The sequence below is a fragment of the Mustela erminea genome, chromosome X, assembly GCF_009829155.1.
Source record: "Mustela erminea isolate mMusErm1 chromosome X, mMusErm1.Pri, whole genome shotgun sequence".
Taxonomy (NCBI): Eukaryota; Metazoa; Chordata; class Mammalia; order Carnivora; family Mustelidae; genus Mustela; species Mustela erminea.
The window spans coordinates 46,177,731-46,205,031 of NC_045635.1; the positions used below are offsets into that span (position 1 = coordinate 46,177,731).

At 38.2% G+C, this 27,301-nt stretch overlaps 1 protein-coding gene across 17 annotated transcripts in view; it reads right to left on the minus strand.

Annotated features, from left to right (window-relative positions):
• Window positions 1-27,301, minus strand: part of HUWE1 (HECT, UBA and WWE domain containing E3 ubiquitin protein ligase 1) — a 173,068-nt gene that overhangs the window by 62,956 nt on the left and 82,811 nt on the right. For 16 of the 17 annotated variants that reach the window (XM_032331297.1, XM_032331299.1, XM_032331294.1 and 13 more), the window contains 9 exons: window positions 19,673-19,779; window positions 19,314-19,491; window positions 17,615-17,706; window positions 16,803-17,014; window positions 11,055-11,112; window positions 9,856-10,032; window positions 6,488-6,733; window positions 4,854-4,987; window positions 3,995-4,089 (listed from right to left, as the gene is read on the minus strand). In XM_032331297.1, the coding sequence (XP_032187188.1) occupies window positions 3,995-4,089; window positions 4,854-4,987; window positions 6,488-6,733; window positions 9,856-10,032; window positions 11,055-11,112; window positions 16,803-17,014; window positions 17,615-17,706; window positions 19,314-19,491; window positions 19,673-19,779 (1,299 nt within the window). The remainder of the gene's footprint in view (window positions 1-3,994; window positions 4,090-4,853; window positions 4,988-6,487; window positions 6,734-9,855; window positions 10,033-11,054; window positions 11,113-16,802; window positions 17,015-17,614; window positions 17,707-19,313; window positions 19,492-19,672; window positions 19,780-27,301) is intronic. The other variant, XM_032331290.1, reaches the window with a different exon arrangement.

A 27,301-nucleotide genomic window follows, 5' to 3' on the forward strand; every position in this document is an offset into this window, starting at 1 on the left:
AAACAAATATACAAATAATAAACAAAAGATGTTGTTGAGGATGTGCAGAAAAAGGAACACTCAAGCATTGCTGGTGGAATACAAACTGGTGCAGCCAACTGTGGGGACCAGTATGGAGGTTCCTCAGAAAGTTAAAAAAAAGATAAGATCCAGCAATTGCACTAGTAGGTATTTATCCAAAGAATACAAAAACACTAATTCAAAAGGATACATGTCCCCTATGTTTATAGCATCATTATTTACAACAGCCAAGATATGGACTGATAAATGGATAAAGAAGTGGTAGCATGTACATACAATGGAATATCATTCAACCATAATAAAGAATGAAATGTCATTTTCAAGGACATGGATAGACCTAGAGAGTATAATGCTGTGCAAAGTCAGAGAAAGACAAACACAATGTGATTTTGCTCCTATGTGGAATTTAAGAAACAGAACAAACAAGCAAAGGGGGAAAATGTGAGAGTAACAAACCAAGAAACAAATTCTTAATTATACAGAACAAACGGTATATTATTTTTACCAGATGGAAGGGGGTCAGGGATATGTTATATATATAAGTAATTGGGATTAAGGATTGTACTTGTCCTTATGAATACTGGATAATGTATGGAACTGCTGAATCACTTTATTGTTCAACTGAAACTAATGTAACGCTGTATGTTAACTAACTGGAATTTTTAAAAAACCTTAAAAAATACAAAACCAAAAGAAAAGAAGGAAAATTCAGAAAAATATATTAAATATGTAACAGAAAAAGTAGCACTGTCCAACAGAAATATGTGAGCCACATATATAATTTTAAACTTTCTGGTAGCCACATTAAAAAGTGAAAACAGGTAATTTTTAACACACTGCTTAACACAATATAGTTGAATTTTTATTTCAAGACATAATCATATATAAAAGTCACTGAGTTTTGACATTTTTATACTCATGATTTTTAAAAAAACAAGAATCTATGAAATAGAGTACATCTCAATTCAGATGTTAAATATTCATAAAAACTGACCTACATTTATTTCATACAATTTAGTTGGAAAAAAAAATACATTCACTGACCAAAGTTGTTCTAAACATTCTTAAAAGCTTCTAACAACTGTACAGAATAGTAGTAGTTATATTTATATAAAAATTAAGAATTTAGTTTCTTCCATCCAGTCTATCACCCTCCTCTTAACTATATCTTTAATAACCCTATTTCCAAATAAAGTCACATTTTGAGGCACTGGGGGAGGGAGGTTAGTGCTTCAACACAGTATTGTTTTGTGTAGGGAGTCAGACATACAAATCAACCCATTATATCCTTCCCTTACAAGAGGAAATAAAGGAAAAAAAAAAAGCACCTGGGAAGATAGAATAGGAAAGGAGAAGGAGGGAGGGAGAGCCAAAGAAGAAGAAAAAAAAAATCCAATTTTTTTTAGTTATACTGGCCATATTACAAGTGTTCAACAGTCCACATGTGGCTAGTGGCTAGCTACCATATTGAACAGTGTGGTTCTAAAGTGCTCCACAGAAATTGAAGAAGACACAAAAAGATGGAAGACCATTCCATGCTCTTGGATCGGAAGAATAAACATTGTTAAAATGTCTAGACTGCCTAGAGCAATATATACTTTTAATGCCATTCTGATCAAAATTCCACCGGTATTCTTCAAAGAGCTGGAGCAAATAATCCAAAAATTTGTATGGAATCAGAAGAGACCCCGAATCGCTAAGGAAATGTTGAAAAACAAAAATAAAGCTGGGGGCATCACGTTACCTGATTTCAAGCTTTATTACAAAGCTGTGATCACCAAGACAGCATGGTACTGGCATAAAAACAGACACATAGACCAGTGGAACAGTAGAGAGCCCAGATATGGACCCTCAACTCTATGGTCAATTAATCTTCGACAAAGCAGGAAAAAATATACAGTGGAAAAAAGACAGTCTCTTCAATAAATGGTGCTGGGAAAACTGGACAGCTATAAATAGAAGAATAAAACTCGACCATTCTCTTAGACTGTACACAACGATAAACTCAAAATGGGTAAAAGACCTCAACGTGAGACAGGAATCCATCAGAATCCTAGAGGAGAACATAGGCAGTAATCTCTTCGCTATCAGCCACAGCAACTTCTTTCAAGATATGTCTCCAAAGGCAAAGGAAACAAAAGCGAAAATAAACTTTTGGGACTTCATCAAAATCAAAAGCTTCTGCACAGCAAAGGAAACAGTCAACAAAACAAAGAGGCAACCCACGGAATGGGAGAAGGTATTTGCAAATGGCAGTACAGACAAAAGGTTGATATCCAGGATCTATAATGAACGCCTCAAACTCAACATACACGACAGGCAAACATATCAAAAAATGGGCAGAAGGTATGAACAGACACTTCTCCAATCAAGACATACAAATGGCTATCAGACACATGAAAAAATGTTCATCATCACTAGCCCTCAGGGAGATTCAAATTAAAACCACATTGAGATATCACCTTACACCAGTTAGAATGGCCAAAATTAACAAGACAGGAAACAACATGTGTTGGAGAGGATGTGGAGAAAGGGGAACCCTCTTCCACTGTTGGTGGGAATGCAAGTTGGTGCAGCCTCTTTGGAGAACAGTGTGGAGATTCCTCAAGAAATTAAAAACAGAACTTCCGTATAACCCTGCAATTGCACTACTGGGTATTTACCCCAAAGATACAGATGTTGTGAAAAGAAGGGCCATCTGTACCCCAATGTTTATAGCAGCAATGGCCATGGTCGCCAAACTATGGAAAGAACCAAGATGCCCTTCAACGGACTAATGGATAAGGAAGATGTGGTCCATATACACTATGGAGTATTATGCCTCCATCAGAAAGGACGAATACCCAACTTTTGTAGCAACATGGACGGGACTGGAAGAGATTATGCTGAGTGAAATAAGTCAAGCAGAGAGAGTCAATTATCATATGGTCTCACTTATTTGTGGAGCATAACAAATAGCATGGAGGACAAGGGGTGTGAGAGGAGAATGGAGTTGGGAGAAACTGGAAGGGGAGGTAAACCATGAGAGTCTATGGACTCTGAAAAACAATCTGAGGGGATTGAAATGGCGGGGGGGTGGTGGGTATTATGGAGGGCACGGATTGCATGGAGCACCGGGTGTGGTGAAAAAATAATAAATACTGTTTTTCTGAAAATAAATAAATTAATTTATTAAAAAAAATAAAAAAAAATAAAGTGCTCCACAGCCACTTAAAACAATCATTTGCCATTTTTTTAAAAAAAAAGATTTTATTTATTTATTTGTCAGAGAGAGAGCGAGCGAGAGCGAGCACAGGCAGACAGAGTGGAAGGCAGAGTCAGAGGGAGAAGCAGGCTCCCTGCGGAGCAAGGAGCCCGATGTGGGACTTGATCCCAGGATGCTGGGATCATGACCTGAGCCGAAGGCAGCTGCTTAACCAACTGAGCCACCCAGGCGTCCCCTCATTTGCCATTTTTAGAGTGAAATTAAACTTCTGAAAAATAAGCATACAAAAATTAGGGGCCCGCCATAACTTTCAGTACAGTAATTTCTAGGATTTAATTTTTTATTTGCATAAACTATAGAAAAATATACTATTTCAAAATTGTACATTAGAAAACAATAGGGAATGGTTAATTCACAGACCCTTTACATGGCACTTAATGTTAAGTAAAAAGAGATCTATAAAATATTATCTCTAAGATAATCACAACTATGCTAAGATGTATCCCTAGGGAAAAAGATTAGATAAACTGTTTATTTGTGGTACAAATGTTAAGTGATTCTTTTTACTGCAACTTGTAATTTTTACCATTGTATATACACATTTTACAGAGAAACTGACTGAAAATAATTTAATTTTAAAATAAAAATGAAAGGAAAAAATTGAGGGCTAAAGACAATACAGCTAACTCAGTTTCACAATAGACCTATAAAGACACAGAAACAAAACTAAGAGAATTAATGACTAAGATTTTAGATTCTTGGAGTTACCTGATCTTTTTCCGCCCTGGGTCGTACCTGCCTTCTCATCCTTTGGAACCAGTTTCTGCATGTCTGCCTGGCCAAATTCACACCCAGATGGTAAGCTGCAATAAGACAAACCATGAGTAAAAAGAACCCTGATAGCTCATTTCTTACGTTCTGCTTGGTCCCTCATCTGCTTGGCTGACAGGTAAGTGAACCTAACAAAACATGTACAATGATCAAATTCCTGAGGTAGTTCTCAACAAGATTTCCAACCCAACTTTAGATTTGGCTAACAAATTTTAAATACCTATCATGCTGACACAGAATAATCAGGACATAAGATCAAAGATGCAGAAAATAACCCATTTGTAAGCATGTCCCTAGGCTAGTAAATGGGAAGGACAATAGTGTGGAGTGAATGTTTGTGTCCCCTCAATATTCGTTTGTTGAAATCCTAATGACCAATGTGATAATATTAGTAGGTAAGGCCTTTGGGAAGTGCTTACGTCTTGAGGGCAGAACCTCAAGAATGGGACTACCGCCTCATAAAAGATGCTCCAGAAACATTCCTAGTCCCTTCCACTATGTGAGGATACAATGCAAAGTCTGCAACCCAGAAAAGGACCCTCACCCAACCACACTAGCAACATAGTCTCAGACCTCCAGCTTCCAGAACTATGAGCAATAAATTTCTGTTTATAAGGATCTAGTCTGTGGTATTTTGTGATTGCAGACTGAATGGATTAAGACAGACAAAGAACCCTCTGAACTCTTTACTAACAGCTTTCTGCTCTTGACCAAAGCAATCCTCCAGGATCACTGAACTTAAGTTTCTCTATTAAGAAAGACAACAGAGATAATAAAGAGATGACCCCTCCCTTACCTGTTTGGTGTACACAGGGAGAGAAGGACAGTGCTTTCCCACACCAGGGAACAGTATAACTGGCTCAGCTTGCTCAGAACACTCAGACCCAACTGAGAGCCCCACTGGTTTACCGAGATGGAACGAATTTCACTCTGCAAACAAAGTAAACAGAAGCTATCTTTGGGATGCCCTCTGTAACATTTACAGTCTGTATCTAACATCCCTTCTCAATTTCTTCTCACTGCTTTTTGTAAATCAAGAGGCAATGGTCACAGGCAACTCTTTTTAAAGAAACAGTTTCGCAGATTCAATGACAGTCTTCTAATTCTGTTAGGTTGTGCTGTGGGACTTGCTATTTCCCTCTTACTTCTTAACTTCAATTAATATTTGGATTTATGTAATTCCTTGAAGTGAACATTTCACCTTAAATTTTATTTAATAAAAAGTCATAAAACTCAATTCCAAACCTTTGTCACGTAATTATTTCCTCAATAGTTTACATCCATGCTTTTCAATTGATTTGATACAAAGAATATACTCCTGCTCAACAGCATAAAACAAGGGTGCTAAAACATTACATCATTTAATCTTTAGAATCGATTACTTGAGAACTGAAAGTTGTAAAACCATGAGCACACACAAACCACCCCCCTTTCTGGAACCACAGGAGGAACCTCACATGGATTACAGGCATAGGGTTTGATATTCAGGTAATCTTTACTAATCTCTCTTAATTACCATTGACTTAAACACGCTATGGTCAAATTTCCTTCTTGCCATCCCATTATCAGGCCTACATGCATCTGTACAAAGATTAGGAAGTAATAAGGCCAGATGAGCACCCAACTGAAGCTTGTCCACTAAAAAGGTGACTATAAATCCCAGTTGGCCTATGTAGCTGCTAAGATCTATTAATGCCTGTTATTTTTTAAAAAGATTTTATTTGCTTATTTGAGAGTGAGTGAGAGAGAACAGAGGGAGAGTGAGAGAGAGAAGCAGACTTCTCTGATGTGGGGCTCGATTCCAGGACCCTAACACCATGACTTGAGCTGAAGGCAGGTGCTTAACCGACTGAGTCACCCAGATGCCCCATTAATGCCTATTATTTATAGTAACTTAATAAAACATGAGCAATGATCAAATTCCTGAGGTAGCACTCAACAAAAAGTTTCCAACTCAACTTTCACTCTCAAGAAAGTCTAATTCACAAGGGGCGCCTGGGTGGCTTAGTGGTTTAAGCCTCTGCCTTCGGCTCAGGTCATGATCTCAGGGTCCTGGGATCGAGCCCCACGTTGGGCTCTCTGCTCAGCAGGGAGCCTGCTTCCCCCTCTCTCTCTGCCTGCCTCTCTGCCTACTTGTGATCTCTGTCTGTCTATCAAGTAAATAAATGAAAATCTTTAAAAAAAAAAAAAGAAAGTCTAATTCACAAAACAAATTATATGGTCACCCAAATTCTAATAAAAAAAAAGGGAAAATAAACTAGATGGCATCTTGAAGCATAAACTTGCATCCCCCACCAAAAAAAAAAAAAAAAATCTGTTCTTTTAGCAGCTAGCCCAGGTAGAACTGTTTCTAAGCACAGTAAGATGCCCAGTATGTGACCTATGTACTTCACTGGCTTTAAACTAGCTTGTTCACCCCCCAATTCTTACCTGTCCAACTCTGCAAGTATGAACAAACATCATGATATAGGCATGGGCAGCAGTGAGCGCATGGAGTAGAGGTGTGGCCTGAGCTGAAAGGGTAGCATCAGCAACGTTGCCAGCACAAGCCAGTTCTCGCAACAACACTGAGCCTCCAGGAGATTCAATTGGGCGGTGTAAGGGCTCCAAGGATGAAAGGATGGAGTCCAGCTGAAGGAGACCCTCTTGAAGGACTTTGGGTTCATGGGACAGTGTCTGAAACAAGAATAATAATTAAAGTATTAATATACAATGAACTTCATATACACCACATCTTTAATAGTCACAATGGAAGAAGTAGAAGACAAATGTCACAAATTTTGAACCTGGCCATGGTATCCCACCTGGTTAAATGGTAGAGCCAAAATATGAATGCAGATATGATATACCTCAATGCCTCCTTTTAGAGCAACACTTTACTTCTCTCAAATGAGAGGCTTTCAAATGTGGTAAGTCAATCATATTTAAAAGCTTGTGATGGCCAAACTGAAAATACTATTATAGCAATGACTGTATACTATAAGATTAATTATAAATTTTGCTCAACAAGGAGCAATATTAGGCAAGTTTCCAAAGTATGGAAGTGAACCAGTATTACTACTGTTTTTTTCTTCCTAAAATAAAAAAGATGATTCTAGAATAGGAATGAGGTAGGCAATCTCCTTTTTTATGAGACAACTCAAGGATTATAGGACACGGCCCTTGTAATTGCTTTTCAAATCTGCAGAAAATCTCACAGTAAAATACTATCACTTGCCATTCAAAGACAGGATAAGTTATGTGCCTTTACTGTGGCTTTAGATAAATCTATGAATTCTCACATAGTATCTTAGAGGTAGGATAATGATGGAGCACAGCCTCTTTACCTCTCTCCTATAAACAGCACTTAATATTGCAAAGAGTAAAGCAAAATAAAACATTACGGATATGTCACAATTACGGACTTTACAAATCCAAACGCAACTGTATTACTGATTTTTACCAGAAATTTCTTATCACTGCACAATCCAGCTAATGAAGGAGCTTCACAGATTTAATGCAATCCTTATAAAATCATCAATGGCTGGGGGGGGGGCAGAAATAGAAATCTCTCTCTTAAAATTTGTAGAATAATCTCAAGGGACCCCAAATAAATGTAACTACCTTGAAAAAGAACAAAGTTGGAGGTCTCACACTTCTTGATTTCCAAGCTTATCACAAAGATAAATTAAAAAAATGTGGTACTGGCATAAAGAAATACATCAGGATCAAAAGAATATAATAAAGCCCCCAAATAAACCCTCACATCTGTGGTCAAAATATTTTTGACAAGGGTGTCAAAACACAGGTGCAGTAGGGAAAGAACAATCTTTTCAACAAATGGTGTTGGGAAAACTGGATATCCACATGCAAAAGAATGAAGCTGGACCTTACCTTATACCATATAAAAACAATTATTCTAAATAGATCAAAGACCTAAATAAAAGAGTCAAAACTATAAAAGCATGTAGAAGAAGCCATAGGGTAAAAGCTGCAGGATCTTGGATTTGGGAGTGACTTCTTAGATTTGATACCAAAAGCACAGCAACAGCATAAAAAAGATAAAATGGACATCATCAGAATTAAAACCTTTTGTTCATCAAAACTATTAACAGAGATAAAGGCAAACCAGAGAAGAGAGGAAAATACTGCAAATCATTTATCTGATAAGGAATTAATATCCAGAATATAGAAAGGACCCCTATAACTCAACAACAACAAAAAACAAACCCTACTAAAAAATGGGCAAAGGACTTGAATAGACATCTCTCCAAAGATACACAAATAGCCAGTAAGCACATAAAAAGATGCTCAACATCACCAATCATTAGAAGATGCAAACTGAGATCATGAGATCTCAATTCACACCTATTAGGTTGGCTACTATCAACAACAACAGGGAAAAAAAAAGGAAAAGAAAAAGTAAGTAAGTGTTGGTGAGGATGCAGAGAAATTGGAACCGTAGTACACTGCTGGATGGAATGATGTGAAAATTATGGAGCTGCTATGGAAAACAGTATGGTGGTTCCCTGAAAAATTAAAAATAGGTACTATATAATCCAGCAATCCTACTTCTGAGTATACAACTTAGAGAACTGAAAGAAGTCTTGGGTATGATCATACTTTTATACGGAATCTAAGTAAGTCAAATACATAGGACCAGAGAGCAGAATGATGGTTGCCAGGGGCTGGGGGGAAATGTGCAGATGTTGGTCAAAGGGCAAACTTTCAGTTATGAGTAAACTGTGGGGATATAATATATATCTTGGTGTCTATAGTTAATAATGTTGTATACTTGACATCTGCTGACAGTAGATCCTTAAGTGCTTTTACTGTACACACACACACACACACACACACACACACACACAGTAGTCTTAAGTAAGTATTTTCACACCTGTGTTCATAGCAGCACTATTCAAAAATAATCAAGAGGTGGAAGCAACCCAATGGTCTATCAGTGAATGGATGGATAAACAAAATGTGGCTTATACATACAACAGCATCATAAAAAGGAAGGAAATTCTGACATATCCTACAACATGGAGAATCTTCAAGACATTATGCTAAGCAAAATAAGCCAATCACAGAGAGACAAATACCTTATGAATTACATTTACATGAGGTACCTGGAACAGTCAAAGTCAGAGACAGAAAGTAGAACAATGTTTACCAGGGGTTGGGAGGGAGAGAGGAGTGTGGAGTTGTTGTTTAATGAGTACAGAATTTCAGTTTTGCAAGGTGAAAAACTTTTGGAGATCAGTTGTACAACAATGTATATGTACTAAAGACTACTGAACTATACACCTAAAAATGGTTAAAAAGGTAAACATCATGTGATGTGTATTTTACTACTACTTAAAGTAAATAAAGCACTTAATTTTTGGGCAAAATTTGAGCAATAAACTATAGGTCACTTATGGTTAAAATGCGTGACTATCAAGCTTGAAAAAGGAAAAAAGCTATATGACTAAACAATGCCAGATTGTTAAAAAGCATCCATGAGAAAGGATGACACAAGAATAATAAACCCAGTTCCAAAACTTTCTTCATCTACCATCTCCTCCAATAAACTCAAATACTGGAACTATATACCAAACCTAAGAACAATGAACAAATAATTTAACTTTTCAATGAGAAATAATGTGACACACTACTTATTAGTCACAAAATTCACTTGATTCACTTATAATACATAGCCACAAATTTCTTATTTTTTAGTTGAAAGTAAAGGGAGACCAAAGTAAAAACATGTATACAGAAGTATTACAAAATTGATTTCTGAAAAGAAATGAAGATATTTGGCCAGAAGCTCTTACCAATATGGATTTGCAGACACCTGCAACAGCCTGACAGGCTGCAGATGTGGGAAAGTCAATGGGCAGATTGGGAAGGCCCAAAATGGTAACCAAAGGCAAGAGTCCTTTCTGATTCACAAATTCCTGGCAGTGGTCATCTGTTGTATTGTTGCTCAGAATAGATTCCACAAATTTCATCTAGGTAATGAAAATTTAAAAAATTAAGTTAGAGTCTGACATCTGGAACTAAAAGGCAAGCCTGGAGTAAGGACAGGGGTTGCCTTTGCAGTCATAAAATCAGTATTTTCTAGAATACCAAAACCTTAAATAAATAGGGAGAGAGATAGGATATGGACCCTAAAACATCCAAAAAACAAAAACGAAACCTCCAAAAAATACCACACAGGAATAATTACTTCTTCCCAATCTACCTTTCTGGCCACACCTAAAGTCATGTAATTTGAGAGGATAAATGATTTGCTCAGGGCCACATCCATGAATTAGTGGCAAAATCATATCTGATCTCTTAATGTGCTTCTTACATGATACTATGTTGCCTCTCCCCGTAAATAAAAATGGATACTCTTTCTCAATGTGTTCATAATGCAAATGAAAACCAGAACTCTAAAAAAGAGTGACTTGGACTAAACAAAGCATTTTTTTTAAGGGAAGAATGTAAAATGTGGGCAAGAAACACACAGGCATAAGGAACCATCTCTGAAAGTCTTGGAAGTGCTTAGTGGGCTAGAACAATTGCTAAGTGGGCCCTTACAGGTAAACAACTCTGGGAAAATTCAAAATCTTCCCTTTTCTCCTGTGAAACACATGGTAAGTTGAAAGAAATGGTCATATTACTATTTTTTTTTAATATAAAGGAGAAGTTAACAGGAAAAATAGCAAGTAATGGGAAAAATTTATGTTGGACACATTCAAAGAAAATAATACTGGATTGTCCTAAACAGCCCACTCTCCTGTTTAAATTCCAATGGCAAATAGTAACAATGAAAAAAAAACTGAGAGTATTTAGAAGAAGGAAGAGTGTTGTCCAATTGCTGGCAAACCAGTCTTATAGAACAAGGTTTGCACATCTTTTCCCACTGATCTACACTTTAAGGGCCCCAATGAAAATAAATGTGGAAATCACTAGACTATCTGGTAATCCCACACATTTTCCAGAAAAACACACACCTTTACTCAGTTTATCCTACCATGAATCTTACCACATTAAGGATGTAATCCATGAGGGGAATAGGAATACGTTCCTCTGTACCAACAACCCTGTTAAGGGAGAAAAGAGTGAGTTACACAAATTCACAATACCAGTGCAAGAGAACGAAGTGAGGAAAGGGAAATAGCATGAAATTCTAGGTCCTTTCTCTAAGTCAGACTTCTAGACTTCAGTACAGTATAGGAAAAAAAAAAAAGCTGAAATCAATTCTGAAACTAGTTTTTCTAGCCTGAGTAGGTTGAGAGCACAAAAGGAAAAACCAAGTCTTTACAAACTCAGCATATGCACATATCTCAAAAGAAACTATCTTAGGCAAACTATCATAGAAGGAATTCATCAATATGAAAATACAAAAAAAAAAGCCAGTTTGATAAGACTATTGAAACATCTGCTTGAAGACAAGAGCTAGACAAAGAAACAAATACAATAAACATCTTACCATGTTCTTGCATCAGGTTTAAAGTTATAAGAGAGAGCAGGAAATGGAATTTAATTTTGTTCAAAATTCCATGCTTAGACTGACAAACCATTCAGAACAAGTTAATCAAAGATGAAGCCAACACCCAAAGCCTCCTTTCTTAGCAATTTATATTTGTATCACAACAGTCCCTGAACTATCAAAAAACTGTGATCAGGTCATTTGCTTCGGATACTTCAATGCTGCAGTTAATGCCACAGCTGCAGAAAATGCAGCACTTAGCTCAATCTTGGCTTTTGCAAGAAATAAACAGAAAATCCACAAAAATATATTAAAATGAAACAAAATCTACCTCAAGGTAAACCCCAGAAAGGGACAAAACTTGAGTCTAATAGGGAGCATTCTGGATACAGGCTCTTGAAGACATTTGGGGGGGAAGGGGCAGAAATAAAAGGGAGAAGTAGGGGAATAGAGAAAGCAAGAGAATTTGCAAGAAGTTAACAGTTCTTGTCCTTGAGCAAGACAAAATGTAAATAAAGATTTGTCAAGCATGAGGGCATTGACAGCAAAATGGAGACTAGACCTAGTGGAGAGGCATCAGAAATGGTTTCAGTGATGAAATATCCAGAGCTAGGGTTTGGCAAGGATATCGTGAACACTCTCAATGAAGAATTTAGGGAAGAGCTCTGTACAAAGGCAGGACCTATAAGCCACGAGTGGAATGATTCCATGGCAAGACTGCAACCTTTCCTTGACCGTAAAGCTCCTTCTCAGAACCACTGCGGCATTCCCTGCTACTTGTACCAATCATCTACCCCAGCTTCATTGCACCTTCTAGAAAAGAACCAATAAATCCATCTCTACAGCTAAGGAGTACAGGTGTGGCTCTAGCCCAAATTAAATACTTGTCCCTTTGTAGAAACCGAAGGTAATGACAAAGAGCCAAAGTAATATCATGAAATGGGACCAAGGTACTTCCTTCATTTGCTTAGGGAAATAGAAGTTAGGGAAAATAAAAGAAAATAAATCAACACTTGGTTCTTAATCCAAATCTAGGAACAAATTTGTTCAATAATCACTTTTTCATTATCCTCCTCTTTGGGCCTCCAGGCTCAGAACATCATACAGGAACAGTACATATGATAAACTCTCCCTAGTAGAAATCCCTCTATTAACTGGTTTTAAGAAGAATTTTAATCTTAACCTCATATGAAACTTTGACCCATACCATCTATGAAGCAGTTAAGTCTGCATTCCTACAATGAATAAAACAATTTACCTTAACTGTCAAATTAAAAACTTCCTGTCTCCCCTTTGAATAAAGCACACATATTCCCAAACTCAATTTTACATGTGTATTTATGGTACTGGAGCCCTTAATCAGAAGTACAGAAAAGGGATGCCTGGGTGGCTCAGTCGGTTAAAGCTGCTGCCTTTGACTCAGGTCATGATCCCAGGGTCCTCAGACCAAGTCCTGCATTGGGCTCCTTGCTCAGTGGGGAGCCTGCTTCTCTCTCTGTCTCTGCCTCCTTGTGCGCATGCTCTCTCCCTTTCTCTCACAAATAAATAAATAAAATCTAAAAAAAAAAAGCACAGAAGAAAAATTCCAATTGTGTGTCATACTACAGTGTATAGAACAACAGGTCTCAGGGAATTATTTGGGGTGGGGTGGGGTGAATCATCTCTTTCTTCCAGCTCTTGAGGAGACACAGCTGCCTTTGGCAAAGAAGTCCTCCCAGTGAGCTACAATTAAGGAAATAGCTGCTTTTCTAATTGGCTGCCTTTAAAGCCCAGACACTTGCTATTCAAGTTCCAGAGACGACATGGATTTATATATCTCATTTCTTTCAAGTTGTTCAGGATAGGCAGTTAAGTTAGGCAAAGTAAATGGAATCCACCACAAAATAAACCATGGTGCCTTCACTAAAAGCCCTGGTTACTCATTGGCAAGTATATTCATCCCCAGCAGTATCAGTTTTACTGACATGAGAACAGTTTAGAAGGCAGAAGAAAGAGGCCAAAACACAAGTATTTAGAATTACTTGTGAATGTCTTTGGATGTAGACCAAACTGTCATGTATCTGGGGTAGACTGTAGTGCCTAAATTTCCTTATTCCAGATTGAGCACAAAACCACATGTCTCAAGATCAAATACAAACAGCATTTTCAAATGCAAGCTACTGATTTTAGAAAAAATAAAGAAAAAAATATTGTTTTATCCTGGAAAAACCTAGAAACTCAAAAATCCATCCACAGGAGTGGATTCATTCAATGAAACACTACTCAGCAACGAAAAGAAACCAACTTGGAGATGCAACAATGAGATTCCTTTCTCATGAATTTCAAAAACACGCTGAACAACAGAAGCCAGATATAAGAAAGCCAGATACAAGAAAGTACATACATCAGGTATGAGACTCCACATATGAGACTCCATATACTGTTTTTATAGAATATTCTAGAATATACAAATTTATTCAGTGATGATTAAAATAAGTAGGGGCGCCTGGCTGGCACAATAAATTAAGTGTCCGACTCTTGGTTTTGGCTCAGGTTGTGATCTCAGGGTTGAGATAATGCCCCACAGTTGGGCTCCACATTCAGTGGGGAATCTACTTGAGGATTCTCTCCCTCTGCCCATGCCCTGGCAATGTGCGCTCTCTCTAAAATAAATAAATTAAAAAAAAATAAGTAGCTGTCCTGCTTTAGGGTAGAGAAATTGTTATCTTAAGATCTGTGCAGTTTACAGAAATTAAACCTTAATTAAAAAACAGGAAAAAATTTACTCATGTGTTTATTTAAGGCACTGGACAACAGATGAGGACATGTGAGACTGGAATTTGTTTGAGAGTCCCACTGAAGAATTCTGCATTGGGGGTGAGTTGGGGGACACAAATAAGACTTCTGGAGAGAAGGGATGGCACACACTATAAATTTTTCTAAGCCTCTTCCCATACTGGCAGAAAGTACATAGTAACTCCCACCATAACAACTACCTGGGATAGGGAGATAAAAGAACTCCCTTTAATATATTATGGCTTTCGAGATGAAGGTTGAGTTTAGTCAGTTTCTTACTTTTCCTTCCAGCCTTAATAATCCAGAGTAACCCAACTGAGACTTCTGAAGGTGGCAGAACTGGGAAAGTATACATGTGTCAACATTTGTGAGACTCTTAGATACGTTATGTGAATGAGGTAGTGATAAACACCCAGACCACACAGAGTATAGCAAAACATCAATACCATGGAATAGCAATTACTAGAGTCCTCTATAGCTTTAGAAGCTACATATGACTAACACTATGGTAGACTATTAATGCTGTGCGTGCCTGTATTTTTACTATTTCTTCTCATTCATGTTTCATTAGGATCCACCTCTCTTGGCATTTAAAACTCAGGAAATCCTTCATCTAATGCTCTAGAGTCATTCCATCAAAGCACCAAATGAACATTTACTGGCCAATTATCTGCTATATACAAAGTAATTAGGATACACTGTAAAATGAGACATCGTCCCTTCCCTGGAGGAGCACACAGATTAATGGGAGAAACCATTAGAATATATGAATAATTCCAACTAAACTTTGGGAAGAACACAAAAGACTGACTTCCCATTCGGAAGTAAAAGGAAAAGCTCCTTTAAGAATGTGACGTTTGAACTGGCTAAGCAGGAATTTAGTAGATAGAAGAGAAGGAGATACGATAATTTGGGGTGGGGACAAATATAAATAGTACACAGTGACATATATCCCATGAAAAGCACGGAGTGAAAAAATACAAGGGTGTGAGAAAACATCAATTTACTATGATAGCTTAAAATGTGGGCACATTTTATTCTAAGGTATTCTGGTAGAGAAAAAGTTATATGCAGATGAACACGTGCAACCTCACTCAAAACCACCCTCCCACTCCTCAAGTTTAAGAAATCCTTCCCTTGTCTTGTAGTCAGGAAAGGAAACAGTATCTCTCTCTCTCGCAGGGTGGCTGACAATCAAGGGTGTGGCAAGTAAGCACAGATTCTGACTCCTCTGCATATAAAATCTTGTTTTCTTTCAGGTCTCCTCCCAAAGAGAATGTTTTAATCAAAATTAGAAGATGCTGCTAGAATGAAGTTGCCATCTCAGACAAGGGTAAGACACATCTGCCCAACAAACTTAGTAGTTAATGCATCTCCTCCAAAAAACAAAACAACCCCCCCCAAAACCAAAACCCAAACAAACCTCATACCAATAGGCTCATCACTTCCTAGAGCTCCAAGAGGGCACACCAGTTTTGTTGTCCAGGACTTTCCTCCTTCTGTGTATTCTGCCATAATTTTCTAAGTTCCAAACTGTCATTCAAGACCAGCCCAAGCCCATTCATATCGACACTTAAAACATTTCCTGTTTTTCTCAGAACTAGGTATCTATAAACCAGAAGAGCACTTATTAAATGGATAAATGCATGACAGCTCAGAGGTATCACACCCTCTTCTGGCATGAAAATGATTAAGAGTTACAGCTACGGGGGCACCTGGGTGGCTCAGTGGGTTAGAGCCTCTGCCTTCAGCTCTGGTTGTTGATCCCAGGGGACTGGGATAAAGCCCCGCATTGGGCTCTCTGCTCAGCGGGGAGCCTGCTTCCCTTCCTCCCTCTCTCTGCCTGCCTCTCTGCCTAATAAATTTTTTAAAAAATTTACAGCTACAAGTTACATTTCACCCCTTACATGCGACAATATAAGCTCAAAGAGCCTGGTAGACTATGCACCACCAGCCAGCAAGCAGTCTTTAAGCCCATCCCCAACTCACCATTCAGGTAGTCAATTTTTATGTAAAACAAAGCTTAAATAAACAGAAATAAGAAGGAAAATCTACCGTGCCTGGTTATAATAATATCGTATATTCCAAAGACTTATGATTTATCTAAAATAAACAGATAGTAATCAAACAAAAGCAAAGACCAACCAACAACAAATCTCTGTAATTTTTAAGGACTTTGGAGACAGGCTTCAAAAGTGCAATGTTTCATTATGTGCTCACTTATGCAAACAATCAAACAATGATGCAAATACCAAATCAACAATGGGGAAAAAGTCCTCTGAGAAAAACCCATAAACCTGATATAGTGGATTCAATTCCATGAACAAATTTTAAAGAAAGACACCTTGCTAAGGCAATCCATACAATTAATTATGAAAGCCTAAATGATGCACAATGGTCAAAGAAAGAAAAAACTAGACTCTTAGGGCTGGAAGAATCCTGTAATGAACCAACTCCCTCATGTTATGGATGAAAATGACATGCCTAAGATCACAAAGCTAGGAAACCTGTCTTGTCAATACTTACTGCTGATTAGGCTCTGTTTCATTCTGTTGGGTAGAATTAAAGCTCTGCATGGCCTGTACTTCTTCCTCCTCCTCATCTTCACTAGAGGCCTCTTCTGCAGCATGATTAGACCTTGGAGGAGGAGCAGTTGCAGTTCCATCAGCCTTCTGGATTGATGGCTTCTGACAGATGTATTTAGGGTCTCTTCCAAGATTACAGATTTCTTCAAGTAACTGAAAGACACAAAATAGGATTATTTATTAGTAAATAAGAAAAAGGGGACAACTAACACTTTTAGAGCATTTTCTATCTGTTATACACAGAAGTACCAAAACATTTTATATACATGTATGTATGTAAAATATATCACTTATGAAATATAGTCATCAATCCCATTTTACAAATAAGGGAACTGAAGTTCTGAAGTTAAATAACTTGTTAACACAGATGTTAAGTGATCGAATGACTAATCTGACTTCATGTCCCAATTCACAATAACTAGGAACTCCTACATCATACAGGCAACTGGCAGGGATACTAAATGTGAAAAAAATATCAAGAAACAAAGATTAGAAAAAGTAACATGCTTTTACAAATGAAGTTAAATCCTGGCAACTTGTTAATACTTATGGAAGAACATAATACTTAAGTGACTTTTGGGGGAGGGTCCGGGACAAAGGACAAACCCAAGGAAATGGAGAAAATAAGGCAGATATAATCCTCTTTTAGGCCTAGCCCAAGAATCCAGATGACCTCCAGCAGGCCAAGTTTTTTTCTTAAAAACCCCCTTAACTGCTCTCTCATGCCCATGGTCAGTCTTAATCACTTCCTACCTTGATGATCGCCGTTGTTGCATCTGTTTTGAGGGTGGGCTGATGTCTCATGAGCTCATCAACAGCACTACCCAGGTTAGATGCAGTATCCCCTTAAAGCAAAAAATGAACTGTTAGAAAGACTGAAAGAATAGAATTTGAGCTATCTTCTTTGCCAATGAGGAAAGAAGAAACTGAGCTGGTGGTTGTGATTTTTCTAATGCCACATTTTCTCAAATGAATTCACACCAACTTCTGAAAGTAAATCATTGGGGAGGAAGAAAAAAACCCCATCAGTCTACTGAGCATATTTAAAAATAACCACGTACATTACATTCTACCCTTGCAATCTCTACTACCAAGGTCTGAACTAGCAAAGAGAGAGAGAAAAGAAAGAAGCATAAAATCATTAATCCTCGGCTGCCCCAATAGAGAATGACAATGGCAGCTCGAAAGACAAAGTACACTTATGAAAACTGGATTCTTTCTAGAACCCTACCTCCTCACTATTCCTCAATAATATGGTCTCAAATACACTGGAAAGGAAATCTATTCATTTGTGACTATTCTGGGGACTTAGATTAGAATAGAAGTCTACTAAGATCAACACCTCAGGACTTTGTATCTCCTATTGCTAGATAGTAGATCTGGAAATATACTGCCCCAAATACCCGTCTCTCACTAGCACCATGACAGCAGATCTAACAATGAACTTTGATAGTCTGAGGAACACCACCTCTTATTTGCACATCCAAAGGTCACTGGAAGGAAGTCCTCAGCCTCTCTCAAGTTCTGGCCACTGAGGCGTCCAAGTGGCACAGAAATGATGACAGGTGGAAATTTCCCAAGGAGACCTTTCCCTCTTGTGCCAGACCCCAAGCCCTAGGTAACCTTGCCCCTAAGATCTCCACTGGATAATTCCTGCTCCTCTGGGTAATCCCACTGAGGGAGCAGTGCAGTGTAGGTCCTGCCTCCTGGTAGTCCACCTGGGAATCCAGGGCTGCCCCTCCCGCCCTAACCCAAGAAGAGGGGGGCAGCTTCTGTGAGTCACTCCACAGTTCAGCTTCTGACCTGCCCAAATGCTACAGCCAACTGGAACATGAGGGCATGGTCTGGAGGTATCACCTGAAGATCTGGAGCCACTTAGGCCACCTAGGAACGTGATTTGGACCATTTGGTGGCCCAGGAAGGGAAAAGGTTTTCCCAACACTTGTACAAATTTTGATTAAAACTCTTAACTTCTGAACACACACACACACACACACACACACACACACACACTGAACTGCTGAGAAACATGAGAATATGAGCAGAAGATAAGGGTGAAGTATTCTTTTTTTTTTTGAAGATTTCATTTTAAAATTTATTTGACAGAGAGATTACAAGTACGCAAAGAGAGAGGGGGAAGCAGGCTCCCCGCTGAGCAGAGCCAATGTGGGGCTTGATCCCAGGACCCTGGGATCAAGACCTGAGCCAAAGGCAGAGGCTTAACCCACTGAGCCACCCAGGTGCCCCTGAAGTATTCTTTTCTACCTGCTATACAATGTACATAGTGATATAGTAATAATTATATTGATAATTCCCATTAAGCTTAGAACACCTAGCCAGAGAAATGTGAGGTCAAAAAAGGGTTTTCTTCTCAAACTGGTGGCTCAATAATCACCTAAAATCTTAGCACAACAACAAACCAATTATTGTAAGATAAATCCTGGTGACTTACCAAGAGGATCAGAACTCCTCCTCCTTCGCATGGCTGGGAGGTAATCTGGAGACAAAAGAACTTTGAAAAGACGTTCAAAAGGCTGACACTGCACAAATGACTGAAGACCTCGGGCATTCAAGCAGAGTGCACTGAATACATTTGGGAGGGAGCCAAGGACTTCACGGGTAGCAGGAACCTAGAGAGAAGATCAAGTGAATTTGAAGACCTCTAAAAGCATTCAGGTATAGATGCCACGAACCTCTGACCAGGCTATTGCACAGAGAGGTAATAGGGGAGGGGTATATTGTGGGAAGGTGCATATCATGCGGAAGGGTATGCAAAGAACATTCTTTACAGAGAGAGAGTAAAGGACTCACATCTTTGATAAGCAGTGCATGAAGCATGACATCTGTTAATCCATTGTCCTGGAGTGAGGAGAGAAGTGATGGTTCTTGAAATACAAACACAGTCACCACTTCAGTAGCTAAAAAAGATTAGAAATAGGAAAAACTCAGATATTGTTCACAGGTATTAACAATAAAACTCCAAAGGCTTAAAAAAACACACCCAATGTACAATAATTTAAATACTTACACTTACTCTGAAACGAAAGCTCCTAATACTGCTCCATCAGAAGATCACTATTAAGAATTAGGTGAAAAACCTTCAAGATTTTTATGGGCAATGTATAGGTATAATGATAATTAATAATACCATACTGAACACTGAAAAATATACCAAGAAATTTCAGGTGCTTTCCTCACATAAAAAAGGTAACTATGTGAGATGATTTGTTAATTAGCTTGATTATAGAAATCATTTCACTACATATACCAGATCATGTTCTACATCTTAAACATATATAATTCAAGAAATACATATAAATGAAAAACATATTAAGATTTTAGGAGCACATTTTTATACCACTGAGGTTACACTGCTATATAACCTGTTTCTTTTAAATTATAATATACACCATATATTCTCCTTTTTCTTTCCCTGTCATTACACTACACTTCATTCAAATGAATGGCTGCATACCACTCCACAAAATACACGAACCACTGCGGATATAAACCAGACCGCGATTATGAGAACTAACAAATCTAAAAATGCAACCTTTGCTTAAAATGCAGGGAAAATATCTAAGATAGGGTGGTGGTTTCCGGAGTGAAGTAAACAGCTGATGGAATGGACAAAATGTCTTCTCAAAAGCCTTTTAGCAATTTTAAAATACCATTAGCAATGTTAAGAGTTCTTAGGTATGTAATCTGCCCAACTTTTGACAATATTGTATTTAACATGGGCTTATAGATGGTCAGCAGTGCTCAAGAGAAAATTAATGCATTCATTAAAGGTAACCAAAAGCGAAGCTAGAAAAAATAGAAAAAAACAGCATTTAGTGAACTGCAAGCCAATAGGACGAATAATTAAAACCTGCAACTAACCCTCTGAAAAGACTGAAAAAGCTTACAAGCTTATGTGAAATCCAAGAAAAGCAGGCAGTATATCAGCAGTTAAAAAAGGAGATCTGACCAGATTTAGAATAAAATTCTTTTACAAACTGTATGCTTACAAGTGAAATGTAATGCTTTTGTAAGAAAATCATAAAAAATCGACTCTCAAGAAGTGATAGCAAAGCAGCCTAGCCCATTAACCATTTTTAAAAGTAAAAATACCAAGTAACAGGCACCAAACCAACAGTTTCATTATTTTTAAAAAAGATTTTATTTATTCATTTGTCAGATAGAGAGAGTGTGTGCATACAAGCAGGGTGCGGGGGAGAGGCAAGCAGAGGGGGAAGCAGCCTCTCCGTTGAACAAGGAGCCCAATGTGGGACTCGATCCCAGGACCCTGGGATCACGACCTTAGCTGAAGGCAGATGCTTAACAGACTGAACCACCCAACTGTCCCGAAAGTAACAATTTTAGATGTGAGATTATTAAACCTTCTAGGAGCAATTAAGACAAGGCTTCCCAACTCATTTTATGAGATTTAAAAATTTTGACTTTAAAACCTGACAAAGGGGTGCATCTACTCCAAATGTCACTGAGATGGGCAAATATATGACAATTACTGGGGACCAACAGTTGTCAATGACCTTTGGGACATCTGATGGGACTACAAACTTATGGAAACTATAAGTTATTTTTTGGGTTCCTACTGATATATAATAGAATCTTCCACAGACTTTTTCTTAAAACAAATGTCTAAATTAAAAGAAGTTACTAAAATTGAGTATTCATAAACTAAAATTAGTGTTCTACTAGACGTTACTAAGAAATCAAATCTGTTATTTTACCATGGTCTTAACTATAATGCTATGTCATAATGCTACTGTGCAATGGGACAGTTTAAACCCTCTTTTAAAATTAACAGATGACCAAATATTAGAATTTTTTAAAAAGGAAACACAAAAACCAACTGGCTCCATGTGGAACCTAGCAACTGACTCCTAAGTTAACTCTTAAAAAATTAATGATAGGGGGGAGTCAAGATGGCAGACAAGTAGTAGGTTGAGATGAGATCAGGTAGCAGGAGATCAGCTAGAGAGTTTATCAAACCACTCCGAACACCTACAAATCCAAAGGAGATCAAAGAGAAGAGCAATAATACTAGAAACAGAAAATCGACCACTTTCTGAAAGGCAGGACCTATGGAGAATTGAATTCAAAGCGATGGGAAGATAGACTATGGGGAAAAGGGCTGGCTCCCGGCAAGCGGCAGAGCAACAGAGCACAAAATGAGATCTTTTAAAAGTCAGCTCCACTGAGGGACATCCCTCCAGAGGCTAAGCCAGGTGAAGCCCACGTGGGGACAATGTGGCCTCAGGCCCCGTGGGGTCACAGAAGGATTGGCGTTGTCTTGAGTGTTGCAGAGCTTGCAGGTATTAGAGCGGGGAAGCCAGCTACAGACACGGAGACGAGGAGTGAGCTCTCAACTTGGGGTTACCTTAAACTGTGATCCGTGGCACAGTCAAGATACTGCTCTTTGAGCAGGGACCCCACAAGATCCGGGGAGACCCTCCCTGGAAGAGCTCAGGGATCTGCTTGGGTTTGGAGACTCCATCTGGGGCTGTGTGCCAGAGACAGAGATGCTTGGTCACAGGCTGGGTGAGCTTGGAGCATGGCCAGGGGCCAGAGAGATGGGAGTGACTGAGTGCTTTTCTCTGAGGGTGCACTGAGCAATGGGGCCCCGAGTACTCGGCTCCTCAGGGCTAGAGACTGGGAGGCAGCCATTTTCATTCCCGTCCTCCGAAACTCTATGGAAAGCATTCAGGGAACAAAAGCTCCCGAAAGTGAACCAGAGAGGATTACTTAGCCAGGCCCCTGGTAAGGGCCGTGCAATTCCGCCTCAAGCAAAGACACTTGAGAGTTACTACAAGAGGCCCCTCCCCCAGAAGATCATAAGGAATCCTGCCAAAACCAAGTTCACTTACCAAGGAGAACAGCAGAATTCCAGAGGAGGAGAAAGCAAAGCATGGAATTCATGGATTTCTCCCCATGATTCTTTAGTTTTGCAAAGTCAAATTTTTTTTTTTACTTTTATTTTTTCTTATGCTATAATTTAATTAACTTATACTTTCCTCTTTTAACATTTAACTAGTTTATCTTAACAACACCTTTCACAAAAAAGTATTTTTGAACTTTCATGATTATAGTTATATTTTATCCTTCATTGTATCTCACTTTATTTTTTGTATATACACGGATTTTTTTCTTCTAAAAAATTGGGAATACAACTTCTTCTACTTTATCAAAATATACCTTAAATCTAGCACAGGGCTTTTGTTCTAGTCTCCAGACTAAGCAAATTCTCTCCAGGTTCTTTTCCTTAATTCTCCCAAACAACTTATCTTATCAACTCCTTTCTTAGAAATTTTGTTTAAAAATTGTCATATTTATAGTCATATTCCATCCCTTCATTGTGTTTACCCTTATTGTACGTATGTGTGTGTATATATATATATATATAATTTTTCATTCTTTAAGATTTTGGGAGGTAGTTTCTTCTAAGAGACCAAAATACTCCCAAAATTAAGTGGGTGACTCTGTTCTATTCATCAGTTTAATATATATATATTTTCTTTTTTATACTTTTTATTTTTTTTCTCTGAACTTTTTATCTCCTTTCTTCCCCCACGATATGGGGTCTCTTCTGATTGGATTAAAGCACATTTTCCTGGGGTCTTTGCCACACTTTCAGTATTTTATTCTCTCCTTCACATATTCTTATCTGGATAAAATGACAAGGCAGAAAAACTCACCACAAAAAAAAAGAACAAGAGGCAGTACCGGAAGGCTAAGGACCTAATCAATACGGACATTGGTAATATGTCAGATCTAGAGTTCAGAATGACGATTCTCAAGGTGCTAGCTGGGCTCGAAAAAGGCATGGAAGATATTAGAGAAATCCTGTCTGGAGAAATAAAAGGCCTTTCTGGAGAAATAAAAGAACTAAAATCTAACTAATCTGAAATCAAAAAAGCTATTAATGAGGTGCAATAAAAAATGGAGGCTCTTGGGGCGCCTGGGTGGCTCAGTGGGTTAAGCCGCTGCCTTCGGCTCAGGTCATGATCTCAGGGTCCTGGGATTGAGTCCCGTGTCGGGCTCTCTGCTCAGCAGGGAGCCTGCTTCCTCCTCTCTCTCTCTTTCTCTGCCTACTTGTAATCTCTGTCTGTCAAATAAAATAAATAAAAAATCTTAAAAAAAAAATTGAGGCTCTTACTGCTAGGAGGCAGAAGAGAGAATTAGTGATATATAGTGATATATAATATAGACATATATTATATATTATAATTTATATGTATATTAATGTATATAATGTACATATATTATACGATATATATAATTCTCTGTCATTTGGTCTTATATATCACTATTGTATTATTGTATTATTGTCAATGTGTTTCAATGTGTGAATGACAAACAACTACTGGACCATGAGGGGAGAATTGAAAAGATGAGTGGTAACATAAGACAAAACAACATTAGAATAACTGGAATTCCAGAAGAAGAAGAAAGAGAGAGGGGAGCATAAGGTATACTGGAGAGAATTAGTGTAGAGAATTTCCCTAATATGGCAAAGGGAACAAGCATCAAAATCCAGGAGATGCAGAGAACCCCCCCTCAAAAGCAATAAGAATAGGTCCACACCCCAACATCTTGTAGTAAAATTTTACAAGTCTTAGCGACAAAGAGAAAATCCTGAAAGCAGCCTGTGACATACAGTGGTGAAAATATTAGACTGGCAGCAGACTTACAGAGACCTGGCAGGCCAGAAACAACTGGCATGATATATTCAGAGTGCTAAACGAGAAAAATATACAGCCAAGAATACAATATGCAGCTAGGCTATCATTGAAATTAGAAGGAGAGATAAAAATCTTCCAGGACAAACAAAATCTGAAAGAATTTGTAAACACCAAACCAGCTCTACAGGAAATATTGAAAGGGGTCCTCTAAGCAAAAAGAGAGCCTAAAAGTAGTAGACCAGAAAGGAACAGAGACAATATATAGTAATAGTCACCTTACGGGCAATACAATAGAACTAAATTCATCTCTCAATGTAAATGGGCTAAATGCCCCAATCAAAAGACACAGGGTGGGACGCCTGGGTGGCTCAGTTGGTTGGACGACTGCCTTCGGCTCAGGTCATGATCCTGGAGTCCCGGGATCGAGTCCCGCATCGGGCTCCCAGCTCCATGGGGAGTCTGCTTCTCTCTCTGACCTTCTCCTCGTTCATGCTCTCTCTCACTGTCTCTCTCTCAAGTAAATAAATAAAATCTTTAAAAAAAAAAAAAGACACAGGGTATCAGAATGGATAAAAAACCAAAACCCATCAATATGTTGCCTATAAGAAACTCATTTTAGACCCAAAGACACCTCCATATTTAAAGTGAGGGGGTGGAAAACAATTTACCATGCTAATGGAAATCAGAAGAAAGCTGGGGTAGCAATCCTTATATCAGATCAATTAGGTGTTAAGCCAAAAACTATAATAAGAGATGAGGAAAGACACTGTACCATACTCAAAGGGTCTGTCCAACAAGAAGATATAACAGTTTTAAATATCTATGCCCCTAACATGGGAGCAGCCAACTGTATAAACTAATTAATAACAAAATTAAAGAAACACATTGACAACAATACAATAATAGTAGAGGAATTTAACATCCCCTTCACTGAAATGGACAGATCATCCAAGCAAAAGATCAACAAGGAAATAAAGGCCTTAAATGACACACTGGATCAGATGGACATCACAGATATATTCAGAGCATTCCATTCCAACGCAACAGAATACACATTCTTCTCTAGTGCACATGGAACATTCTCCAGAATAGATCACATCCTGGGTCATAAATCAGGTCTCAACCAGTATCAAAAGATTAGGATCATTCTGCATATTTTCAGACCACAATGTTCTGAAGCTAGAACTGAATCACAAGAGGATATTTGCAAAGAATCCAAATACATGAAGACTAAAGAGCATCCTACAAGGAATGAATGGGGTTAACTAACCGGGAAATTAAATAAGAATTGAAAATATTCATGGAAACAAATACTAATGAAAACACAACGGTTCAAAATCTGTGGGATGCAGCAAAGGCAGTCTTGGATGCAGCAAAGGCAGTCCTGCAAGGAAATTAGACAGTGATACAAGCCTTTCTCAAGAAACAAGAAAGGTCTCAAATATACAACCTAACCTAACACCTAAGGGAGCTGGAGAAAGAACAAAGAAAGCCTAAACACAGCAGGAGAAGAGAAAGAATAAAGATCAGAGCAGAAATCAATGAAATAGAAAGCAAAAAAACAACAGAATAAATCAATGAAACTAGGAGTTGGTTCTCTGAAAGAATTACTAAGACTGATAACCCCCTGGCCAGACTTATCAAAAAGAAAAAAAAAGGACCCAAACAAATAAAATCATGAACGAAAGAGAAGAGATCACAAACACCACCAAAGAAATAAAATTGTAAAAACATATTATGAGCAACTATACACTGGCAAATTTGACAATCTGGAAGAAATGGATGTATTCCTAGAGACATATAAACTACCACAACGGAACCAGGAAGAAATAGAAAACCTGAAGAGACCCATAACCAGTAAGGAGATTGAAGTAGTCATCAAAAATCTCCCAAAAAACAAGAGCCCAGGGCCAGACAGTTTCCCAGGGGAATTCTACCGAACATTTAAAGAATTAATTCCTATTCTCCTGAAACTGTTCCAAAAAACAGAAATGGAAGGAAAACTTCTAAACTCATTTTATGAGGCCAGCATTACCTTGATCCCAAAACCAAAGGTCCCATCAAAAAAGAGAATTACAGACCAATATCCTTGATAAACAAAGATGCAAAAATTCTCACCAAAATACTAGCCAATAGGATCCAACAGTACATTAAAAGGATCACTCACCACGACCATGTGGGATTTATTCCAGGGCTGCAAGTTTGGTTCAACATCCACAAATCAATCAATGTGATACAATACATTAATAAAAGAAAGAACAAGAACCATATGATACTCTCAATAGATGCTGAAAAAGCATTTGACAAAGTACAGCATCCTTTCCTGATCTCCGCAGGGAGCCTGCTTCTCCCTCTGACTCTGCCTTCCACTCTGTCTGCCTGTGCTTGCTCTCGCTCGCTCTCTGTCTGACAAATAAATAAATAAAATCTTTAAAAAAAAAAAAACTCTTCAAAGTGTAAGGATAGAGGGTACATATCTCGGTATCATCAAAACCATCTATGAAAAACCCACCACGAATATCATTCTCAATGGAGAAAAACTGAGAGCTTTTCCACTAAAGTCAGGAACATGGCAGGGATGTCCATTATCACCACTACTATTCAACATAGTACCAGAAGTCCTAGCCTCAGCAATCAGACAAACAAAAAGAAATTAAAGGCATCCAATTCAGCAAAGAAGAAGTCAAACTATCACTCTTCGCAGATGATATGATACTATATGTGGAAAACCCAAGAGACTCCACTCCAAATC